The sequence below is a fragment of the Macadamia integrifolia genome, chromosome 5 (assembly GCF_013358625.1).
Source record: "Macadamia integrifolia cultivar HAES 741 chromosome 5, SCU_Mint_v3, whole genome shotgun sequence".
In the NCBI taxonomy this organism is placed as follows: domain Eukaryota; kingdom Viridiplantae; phylum Streptophyta; class Magnoliopsida; order Proteales; family Proteaceae; genus Macadamia; species Macadamia integrifolia.
In genome coordinates this window covers 41,655,534-41,667,243 of record NC_056561.1, presented here as the reverse complement: position 1 = coordinate 41,667,243, position 11,710 = coordinate 41,655,534, and the positions used below count along the sequence as shown (strand labels likewise).

The following is an 11,710-nucleotide window of genomic DNA, read 5'->3' as shown; positions in this document are numbered from 1 at the left end:
TATATATATATATATATATACCCGGAGAGAGAATGGGCATGCATCATGCATGACTCCCCATCTCTCAGCTCTACAGTCCCAACCTGGCCTGTCATTTCAAGTTCTGAGGTTGGGTCGGATAGGACCAGACTCAAATCAATTAACAAAAAAAAGTATACGTACACAGTCACGAGATCTAATCATCTCCTAAACTATGTTCTCCTGCAACAATTTCACACTATTCGAAAGGTGTGAGATCACCTTTAGATGTGCCTTTCAACCCTTGAATGGGCATAGGGAAAAAACATAGAATTTACCTTTTTTTAATATAGACAAAACCTTATCTTATAGGAGAAATTTATTTTTAACTTTTCTTTTTATTTTTTAAGGTAAAGCATTCAACAAGGCAGTGAGAAAGAAAGAAGATGATCGCCGAAACGTGAAATAAAACACCAACGTCGAAGGATTTGTTAGGTGGGCCAGATAAACTCGGTCAATAGAGCATTCTCTTTGTTGACCCGTGTGGCAATGTTACCATCCTAAAAGTACAATAGTAATTTTTGCTTTTTTGGGTCAATGTCCAAATGGAGAAAACTAAAAGTTATTTTATGTTTTGGGCTGTACGATAAAAAAACAGATTAAAGAATATCTAATCAGCTAGTATTTTGTTTTAACTAGTGGGAATGTGATATAATAAGTTTGACCTACCAATAATTTTAGATTTGGATTTATATTAAACCATATACTCGTTCATGTATTGATAATTCAAGTATATTTTAATCATTATTTAAAAAAAAAAATATTTTGCATTCAATCTTTAAAACTTTTTTTAATCACTTGTTGTTTCAATTGAAACCTAACACGTGTATGGCGGAGGAATATCCAATAACTTTTTGAAAATCTCGTCTTTGATCATGTTTGACTCACCCGAAATATTACAAATGATAAAGGTTTTCTTCTTTTCTTGTTGAATTGTCTTATCCCTTCCTTTAATATGAAGAAAGCTCAGTTTCATTTTTTTCTGAAAAGAGACTCAGCCATTAACCCTTTTTTTATGGGAAGAACTTCACATTAACCAGTAACAGGAATTATAAATCATCAGTTCCGTTGGCATTTAGCCCATTTAATTACCAAGGTTCAGCTTCAAGCCAATTAACCAAAATCATGGCTCTTATCATCTCATCAAGGAATTGCAATCTCTTATTTCAAAAGCTTTCTAATTTCATTCTCTTTCAGGGATTCAATTTGTTCTTGCTTTTAGTACTCCTTGTCCCTCCTGCAACATCATTGAGCTTCAACTTTTCCAGTTTCAATGGATCACAAGTTTATGATGGCGGCCTCATCACACCGAAAGGAAATGCATCACTCGGTACTCCAATCATCGACCTCACACTAAATCGGCGAGATCTACCTTCTACTTTTGTTTCAGGTGGAGTGTTTTACAATGTTCCAGTTCAGCTCTGGGACAAGAAGACAGGGAACTTAACCAACTTCGCCACCCATTTCACCTTCACTTTGGGAAATCCCAGAACAACCTGCAGCCTTTCCTATGCTTATTGCTTTGGAGATGGGCTTGCTTTCTTCCTTGCTCCTAATGAATCTGTAATCCGGAGTGATTATACAGGTGGTAGTTTTGGTCTTATTAACACAGCAGATAACAGTACCCGAGCCAATAATTCCATCATTGCAGTGGAGTTTGATAGTTATGGGAATGGTTGGGACCCAGATTCCAGTCACATAGGTATCGACATCTCTTCCCTCAAATCTGTAAACACTACCTCATGCAATTTCACTCTTTGGGATTGGATGAGAAATAATAGTTACCCTTGGGAAGCTTGGGTTGATTATGATTCAAGTTCCCTAAACTTGAGTGTTCTATTGACTTGTGCTAATAAATCTCTTTCTTGTGAGAGCTATAGCCTTAGCTATATTATTAATCTGAAGGAATATCTTCCAGAAAAGGTCTTTGTTGGGTTCTCTGCATCCACAGGATTATCTGCCGAGCTACATCAGCTCAACTCCTGGGACTTCAGTTCCAGTTTGGAGATTAACAATTCGAACAATATCGGGATAGTGGTGGGATTGTCTGTGGGTGGAGCTGTGGCCATGATTACTGTCTTGGGTTTGTTTTGGTTTATCAGGCGGAGAAAGAAACAACAAAGAAAAGCAGAGGATGATGTGCTCTTAGATCTGCCCACGGGCCCTAGAGAGTTCACGTTTGCTGAATTGGCTCGAGCAACTAGGAACTTTGATGAGGAACAAAAGCTCGGAGAGGGAGGATTTGGAGGTGTTTACAGAGGCTTCTTGAGTGATCTCAACAAGGATATTGCTGTGAAGAGGATCTCTAAGGGGTCTAAACAAGGGAAAAAGGAATATGCATCGGAGGTGAAGATCATTAGTCGATTGCGGCATAGGAAGCTTGTGCAACTTATTGGTTGGTGCCACCAACAGAAAGAGCTACTTCTTGTGTATGAATTCATGCCTAATGGAAGCCTTGATTTCCATCTATTTCGAAATAGAGGGTCCTTGACATGGGATTTGAGGTACAAGATAGCTCTCGACTTAGCCTCTGCATTACAATATTTGCACGAAGGGTGGGAACAATGCATCGTCCACAGGGATATCAAATCCAGCAACGTAATTCTAGATACCAGTTTCAATGCTAAACTTGGGGATTTCGGTCTGGCTAGGCTTGTGGAACATGAGGAAGAGTCACAAGCAACCATCAATACTATAGTTGGTACCATAGAAGGCAATAATATGGTGTCACAAACAACTGGTGTAGCTGGTACCATGGGATATATGGCACCTGAATATTTTCAGACTGGGAGGGCTACCAAAGAGACTGATATCTATAGCTTTGGCATTGTTCTCTTGGAAATTGCTTGTGGGAGAAAGTCTGTTGAGATTAAGCCTGATCCAAGGGAAGTGAGTTTGGTAAACTGGGTTTGGGAACTCTATGGAACAGAGAAGCATCTTGAAGCGGCTGATCCAAGTCGAGGTATGGATTTTGACAAGCGAATAGTAGAGTGCTTGATGATCGTTGGGCTATGGTGTGCTCACCCAGACTGCAAACTCCGACCTTCCATTGAAAAAGCTATTCAAGTTCTTCAATTTGATGCTCCACTGCCCATTCTCCCAACTAAGATGCCAGCGCCTACATATGGATCCCCTCTTCCATTCAATATGTCTTCTACATTCTCGATTTCATCATCGCAACCTTCGTCCAATAGTAGCACCACTAATTTCTCAAAGTTAAAGAGGTCTTCATCTTCTCCCTCGATATCCCTCTTGAATAATCCACGTTAAGCAGAAATGTAATGCAACATTGAATTGCATGTCTTCTCTTTTCATTTCCCTCTTAACTTGAAATTGTGTTCAGATGACTTTTGTATTCAATTCTTAGCGTATTGACAGGATATTTCCTCGTTTTGTTCTTATGGTATGATACTTCCTTGATGTTCTGCCCTGTTCTGAGATCCTTCTATCTTAATTTGGTAAGTAAGATGAATTTCAACAAGTTTCTTGAGTTCTGTATCTCTGCCTGGGAAATCTGATGTGTTTGCTCCTTTCTAGATGAACAGATGATGATTTGGTAAATGTCTTCCATATGACATATCAAGACGGATAAGCAGTCTATCCAGGTTGGGATCCGGCTCCTCTTCAATTACTTGGGCATCCAATCATTTACTTCCCACCCATCCAAAGGCTGGAGGAGTTTGACATGCATCCGAACTCCTGGGGATGCATGTCTAAGTCCACCCACTGGATGGGTGGGAGGTAAATTGATTGGAGTTGGGGATCTTTTCCTCTGGGTTGGGCAGGAGAATCAGGAAAATGGGTTGGGACCATTGTTAGTAAAAACGCCTTTAAAACGCGGTTGCCGTTTTTGTACTTTTAAAACGCGTTTTCTCGTATGCTACTATACAATGTGGAAAAAAAGGGGAACGGTTAGAAAATCCGTTTAAAAAGTGTTTTAAACGCATACGCGTATTTTAAGGGTAAAATTGAAAATTTTCATTTTCATAAAAAAAAAAAAAAAAAAAAAAAAAAAAACACACCCATTCGTAAGGTAAGTGGGTAAGGGTAACTAGGGTTTTTTTTCCCCAGCTGCCTTGCCCAAGTTCCCAACCTCTCGTCTTCTACTTCTCTTCTAAGTGAACTGAAGCGTGTTGATTCTACTGAACTTAGCCGTTGAAGTGCTAAACTGCTAAGTTTGTTGTTGACTGCTCGCTTTCTCTCTTCAGAAGGTGAACTTCCATTTAATTGTTTAGACTTCTTGGATGATATGATATGTATGGAGTTTTTTTATATTTTGGAAGTGTTTTTTTTTATTTTTTATTATGGTATATTAATTTTTAATTTGGAATTTACATTGGATGCTATATTTTGGATGATATATGCATGAATATTTGATATTGTTGTAGTTTAGAACATTAGATGCAGGTATACAGGTGATAATCTCTCAAATTACATGAGTATACTATCTTTTTTTTTGTTTTGTTTTTTTGAAAAATACACATTTAATACTTGTACAGTTCGTTTCAGTCCGTTTGTCATTCCCTATTTTTTTGACTATTTTTTTTTACCGTACCATTCATCGCTTTTTATTTGTTTAAAACCCGTACCATTAGTCTTTGTTTTTTGTTCTGTTCCCATCTTTGCTACCCAATGGTTGGGACAAGTGAATCTAGCTCCCCTCCAATGATCTCATCGCTGAACAATTTCTCGAAGGTGGACATGTGACGAAGGAAGAGGGTCTGCCGACTTCGAAGGAGATGGCGACTGAGATGAGTGGAAAACTCAATAGAGTTCGACTACGATGAAAAAGCAACGATTGTGAGGGAAAAGGAAAGCTTGGCGATGGCTTCGACAAATGGGGGTGGACTACTATGGGGAATATGAACAGTTATGCAAACTACCCTCTCTTTTTTTCCACTCTACCTCACTAACTTTATTCTCTTTGTCTACTATTTTTCACTGGGCAGAACCCTAGCGGCAAGGGGGGATCGATAAAAGGAAAAGGGAAAAGAAAAGGAGCAGTGGGGGGTATGGCTTGTTGAAATTGAAAGAGAATTTTGGTTTCAGAAGAAGCGGTGGGTTGGGGAGCTCTGCTATGAGAGTTGGGGATGTGATACAGGGATTTTTTTTTTTTTTCCAACTCTTGGCAGAGATGAGAAAGCAAGAGAAATAGAAACAAAATGAGGGGTTGTTGGAGTGGAGAAGGATAGAATCCTTCGGCTCTGATACCACTTGATGGAGGGCCAATAAGAAAAGGGAAGAAATTCAAGAGAGAACTCAGAGTTGCAAGAGAGGAAGAGATATCATACAAAGAGGGAGTCTTGTACCAAACAAGCACCAAAACATTCAATTCAATTCATTCTCAAAATCTATCTTAGAAATTGCGTTAAATGTCTCTTTATACTAAACTGAAATTAAAACTTACCCGATTAAAATCTAAAACTGAAATAGCAACTTCTAATTACTTCCTCAAGTCCATCTAATAAAATTAAAAACGAAATAAAACTCAAATTGGTAACAACCTACTTGACTAACAACTACCCAAAATAAAAGATTAATGTCCTCCCAAATAAAATAAGTCAATATTTCCTAAGTAAATTAAATCCTAAAATACCCTACTGATCCCAAAAATCCAATCAGAACCCGGTTCGTCTCGGATGAGATTACCCGAAGGGTCAACCTGGTTTAGCCTGAATTTTGCATCACAATGGCTGAACTACTCCCCCTAGCTTTTAGCTAGCATTACATTCTTGGCTGGAGATTTTGATGATTTAGTGTAAGGTAAGCCAAATATCATAAGATAGATGTGGAGTTTAGGTAGTGACCTGAGAAGACTAAAGACATTTATGCTTTGTACTGTAACATTCTAAAAAAATGTATTCTGATGTTTTTCCATTTTTTTAGAATATAAATGGGGTGAAAACTGTATGGTAAGTCCAATTTAATTTCTTATTTTTTTAAAATGAACCGGACACTTTTAAGGTTTTGGAATCCCTATTTTGGAGCATGAAAAGCAAGCTTTTCATTTTGATAATCGGTTATGAGCAAAAACGCAGAATCGATTGATAGAACTTAAGTGAGAGGGGTAAATAAATAAATTGAACTTAAAACATAACAATGTAGAATCGATTGATTGAACTTAAGTGAGAGGGGTAAATAAATAAATTGAACTTAAAACATAACAATAGGGTATTTGAGACATCTCGTAAACCTTATTCCCCTTTCTGTCTCTTGGAACGGCCAAAGAGAAAGAAAGCTCTGAACTGTCACCGAAGCTTCAAGCTTCATCGTCTCATGATCAAGACTTGTTTCTACAACTTGGTTTTTGCAGTCATCAAGACTTGTTTCTACAACTTGGTTTTTGATGGATTTCTGAGATTTGGGCCTTATCACTGAAAAATCCGAAAACCTGAGGTATCGTTCAGCTGATTTATATTCATACGACTAATTCTGCAACTGGGTCTAACGGGATTGTAAAGAGTTCACCAAAAGAGTTCCAAAGGTTTTGGTATTTCTTTTCATAGGGGTGGAGAGGGGTGATCTCGCCATTGGAACTAGATAATATGAGAGAAAAGGGATTTTATTTTGAGATTTTTATGACGGCGCGTCTCTGCAGTTGGGTTTGAAGGGTTGTGATGAAAGATTTTATCCAGAATATATGATTATTATTGTTTCGTTCTTTCTAGTAACACATACTAGAAAATGGAGCATGGAGGAATTGAAGAGAGTGTTTGATTGGTTAGTTCAGTTGGAATGTTATTGAGGTTTTACTATTCTTCTGTTTGCTTTGATTCTTGGGGTTTGATGATAGCACTAACTTTCTTCATTCTTTGAGTTGGGCCAAGGGGGAGAGAGAGAAGGTGTGTGGGCTGCACAGGAAGATAGAGGACTGGAGAATGATGGTGGGGCAAGTGAAGATCCCGATTGAGGTCCCGTTAATCCTGTTCCTAATCATTCTTATGCCAAAGCAATTGGAAATGCTTCTTGGCCAGCGATTGATTCCCTCCCTGAACCAATCCAAGCTGGAAATATTAGGAGAATCATGATTCCTCAAGGCGACTATGAGTCCAAGCGGCAGAACTTTCGATTTGCTCTTATTGGAAGGGTTAACTTTCGATTGATTTTTTTGGATGCCCTGCGACAAGAGGCTGCAAAAAATGGAATCTGAGTCAGGGAGTGGTGATGCATCCTTTTGGAAAAGGATACCTGATCTTTCAATTCAAATGCGAAGGAGACAAGGCAGCTGTATAGAAGAGGAGCCTGATGAAGTTAGGTGAGCATTTAATCCGTTTCCAGCACTGGAAGCCGGATTTCAACATTCATGAGAAGCATGTTTGGACCAAACTTGTTTGGATCCGCTTCCCTGGATCTCACCCTGGAATATTGGCATGAGAATGTCCTAAAGCTTTCATTTTTGTTTCTGTTCCCATCTCTTTCACTGTCTCTGTCCTCTCGGTTGTTGTTACATCTGCTGCAGCTACTGAACAACAACAGTGGAAGACCATCTCAATCATATAAGCCCCATTTGAGCCACTACTAAACACTTCACCAACAAACTGGATTTCCTTCATCGATTAAAGTGGACTGCACCTCTGTTTTTTTTTTTTGAAGACTTCAACTTCTTCTTTTCTCGTCAGACTGGGACAGCAACAAGGTAAGTAATTAAACTAAACCCCCCCCACCTCCATTAATCCCTTGTTATACATTGCAGCTCATTATCATTGAAACCAACCCCTGCCCCTTCGTTTATGTCTATTTTACCTACTATTTTAAGTCTTTTCTTCACTGATATATCTCTAAAACTCTTGCTAATTTTCTATTTTAGTTGGCTGCTAGAGGACATTGATTGTTTGTATATCTTGTTTGGTGTCTAGATTGATTTGTGCTGAACCTAACATTCGCATGACATTTGTTCCCTTCCCCATGTCCCCACTTGAAGCTTAAGTAAGTTTTTTTGTGTTTTTCCGTTTAAATTGATATTGCTCTTGGCTACATGTTGATTTGTCTTTATTTATTGCATGTTGAATCTTATTTTGCTGAGCATATCTAAATCCCAACCTAATCCTAAGATCCCCCTTAAATTTGTCTTACCCTAATTGAATCACTCTTGTAGGTACCTTAGTTGTCTAGAAAATCCCCTACATCAGAAATCATAGAGACTACGAAGATAGTATAAATCAGTGAAGTCCCAGCAAAGTACTGATATTTTGCAGCACTTATGATTGATTAAATATCAAAATCCAACATGGTGGAATATGAAGCACTTAAAATAGGCAAGGATACTTCCAGAACCCGATGCAATTTCTTGGTACCCTCCTCATGTAGATCATTGGGTAGATACAAAATCATGTATCTTCAAGTTACAAAGCCAAACTCATACAAGTCATATATGACCCACCATGTAATGAATATTTTCTGTAACCAGACACACATTGACACGTTGATTTGACACTTGAAATAAATGCCCAGTGCTAGAATTAACAACATGTCAAGGGTAACATGGACAATGTATCAGAAAATTTAGAATCTAACTAAAGCTGCAAAGTAGCCAGATATTTAGGGATGTTTAGAGCCTTTCACAGAAACTGCATAGGAAACGTTTGTTGTATTTAAGAGGTTAATATACTATTATTAGTTTAGTAATGATATTATAAATATTTAACTATCATATATAAATAAATTACATTGCAATAATAATAATCATAGTCATCTCTCAGTGCTTCTAAGTACTCACTTTTTGCTTAAAATCCAACTGTACAACTAAGAAGGAACTCAAATCCCACCCATTTCCCACCAACCATAGTTTTTAAGGCGCTGGTAAGGAGACGCCTTAGTAGCGCCTTGGCGTTGATGCTGTCTAGAGATGGTAAGGCAGTGCTCCGCCTTACGTGAAGTGGCGTCTTACGGATTTTTTTTTTTCTTTTTTTTAAACACATTTTAAAATTACTTAAAGATTCCAAATATAGATTTTTTATTGGTAGGTGTATGGTTTTGTTAACACTTGAGATGTATGGGATCAACTTTACTCCACCAAAAATAACCAAAACAAACAAAACAAAAACACGATTCACAAACAGGGTTTGGATTTTGTCAAGGGTTTTAAGAAAGGGCTTTGAGAAGGAATCAAGGAACAAGGAAGAACCACTGATCCAGGCGACCATTTTGCTCTGGTAGCAGTGAGCTTCATTCTTCTTTGACAAGAGTAGAAATATAGTGGATGACCTTAGGGCTTAGGCACTCATTTTGGCATCATAGAGGTAAGTATAATAAATACTTATATTTTTTATGTCTTCTTTTCTTTATATTTATAATTTTGTTTCATAATTATGTATTTATATTATATGTTAATATGTTATGATGATTGATGATTGATGAAGATGAACTTAATTTATTCACTTTATTGATTTGTTTTCTTAATGAATATCTTACATTGGTATGAATATGAACCTTTAATATTTTATTTAACATATGAGTAATAGGATTCAACTATTATTTGAGCCAAATAGATTGGTTTTATAAAAAAATTACATAGTAAAGCTTTAGTCGTTAATGCGACGCTTTATGCCCGCCTTATCGCTAAGCCGCTCCGAAAGACCCTCAAACGCCCCCGTCGCCTTACCACCTTAAAAACTGTGCAATGCTGGAACAATGCTGGATCGATGGACACAGAACTGAACCCAAAATCTGGCCTGGTTCGAATAGGTCTACTGCTAGTCTGAACCTCTTTTCTTCCTTCTTTGATTGGTGATGCCAAATCTGGGATGATCTACATCATTTTGCTTGGGTGGAAACTTGGTTGAGAAAAGAGCACCTTGTTGTTACCACTTGCAAGCATGGCCAAAAAAAAAAAAGAAAGAAAGATGGAGGCTACAATGTCTTAGAGAAGATAACATCCAACATCTTATCCTCATTTTCCACTTGAAGGGGCATTATTGACTAAGGAGAGAAGATTTTGGTGATTCCCCTTGTGTATGGAGTCCAAGAGCAAGACCATGTGGTGTTTGGAGAAAATGAGGCTGGTGAAGGCTTCTTATAGGAAAAATTGACCATGGGCTGTTTAGTTCTAAAGGTTCTTCCTATAAAGGACCAATAGCTGCATTCTTTTCTAATTTCAAACATGAATTTTATCCTTATTCAGGAAGGAGTCTAGAATACCCTCTTCCTTCACAATTATGGAGTAAATTTGTTTAGGAAGAATATAGATGAATGACTTATATATGGGAAGATGCATATACCAATTCAAGAAATAACACTATTCTACAGTACCATAAATTGAAGCTTGGGTGAGGGTAAGCTTGACATCTTATTGCCTAGAAGTGAACTGCATGATTAAATTGAAAAAGGAGGCATCTTATGGCCATTTTACAACTTTGAGGCACTTTTAGGAAACATTTTTGAAACCAGGCAGCCCTGAAATTTTTCCTCATCTCTAATCCATTTGTGACTTGCTACTTTATAGGCTCTATGGGTTATTTCCAGTGGTTTTATTAGATCACACAGCTGGAGGGTCAATCAAGGTGATGACATATCAGGATTTAGTTCTGATTTTTAGTGATGACAGTGGGATTTGTCAGGGGATTTGACAGGCATACCTGAGCGAAGTTTCTTACTCCTGAGAAGAGCCATAAAATTGTGTGTTGTAGTTAATTCCTTGGGTATTGTTATTCTTTTTTATTTCTGGTTGTGGTTACGATCCAGTGGTATTATGTTAGTACAGAAATCACTTTACCATCTCAAAAGGGATTCTGTCATGATCTTGACACTTTGGGTGGATGCATGTTATTTTTTGGGGGGCTTTCTTATCAAATCTTTTTCTGTGGTGAGCCTTTTCTGGTGGCTTGCAGGACGGAAATTTGAAGTTTTACTGTTTTGCAGGGAACTCTTCAGGCAATCAACCGAAGGATAACAATGTAAGTTTAGCTAGGCGAAATGAAGCCTTACGTAAATATGAACTGTAAGTAAATAACTGATCTCCTTACCTTTCTCTTTCTCTATATCACACACACACACACACTCACTCTCACTCTTCCTCTCTGAGCATAAATAATTATGTATGGCTATGTACTTACTATTTCAATATGGTTCAGTTTGACAGAGTTGGAGAACCATCTTTCCAGCATCCTTTCTAAACAGAGACAAGTAAACCTAAAAGAGTCGGGTTCTCAATCCTTGCTTAGACAGGAATCGGTAGATGATACAAAACAGGAAGGCAATATCATGAATATGTCCAGTTCTCATTCCCAAGGTGAAAGTGTTTCATTGGCCACAGAGTACAGGCTTAGATCACCATTTGATTTGAAAAGTAGGAGTAGAAAGGATAGGCGTGTTGACATTGTTCCAGCGTGGTCTTCTGCTGAAGCATCATCTGGTAGGCAGCCGTCCTCATCTGGTGGAATTTGTGACACATCTCCCTGCCATTAAGTAGACTCATCATGTTCTCATCTGTTCAAACTGGGTTTAGTAACTTGCTGCATCTTAGATATCTGATTGAAATGGTTCAGACTGTGTCTTGCATGTATGTTTTTGGACGAATTAGCCTGGATTTCTTTTGACGGTTAAGATTTTTTGTTGTCTTCAGACTTTCATGTATAAGTGGCCTGGTTATAAAATTCCTTGGTTCACTTCTTCTCCAGTTATTAACTGTGTTTTAGAGGGCTTCAGAGAGTATTTTTCTTTTCCTTCTCCCCTCCCCACACCCCCCCACACCCCC

The 11,710-nt window shown here is 38.0% G+C and overlaps 2 protein-coding genes across 2 annotated transcripts in view; both read left to right on the top strand.

Annotated features, from left to right (window-relative positions):
* Positions 1-1,054: 1,054 nt before the first annotated feature.
* Positions 1,055-3,417, top strand: LOC122079203 (L-type lectin-domain containing receptor kinase IX.1-like). The gene has a single exon (XM_042645469.1). It carries the CDS (start codon positions 1,144-1,146, stop codon positions 3,286-3,288), a length of 2,145 nt encoding a protein of 714 aa, XP_042501403.1. The 5' UTR covers positions 1,055-1,143; the 3' UTR covers positions 3,289-3,417.
* Positions 3,418-7,157: 3,740 nt separating this feature from the next.
* LOC122078081 overlaps positions 7,158-11,710 on the top strand; it is a 10,265-nt gene continuing 5,712 nt past the window's right edge. Inside the window, exons 1-4 of the mRNA XM_042643948.1 lie at positions 7,158-7,273; positions 10,460-10,517; positions 10,845-10,954; positions 11,088-11,368. Coding sequence (XP_042499882.1) covers positions 7,158-7,273; positions 10,460-10,517; positions 10,845-10,954; positions 11,088-11,368 — 565 coding nt within the window. The remainder of the gene's footprint in view (positions 7,274-10,459; positions 10,518-10,844; positions 10,955-11,087; positions 11,369-11,710) is intronic.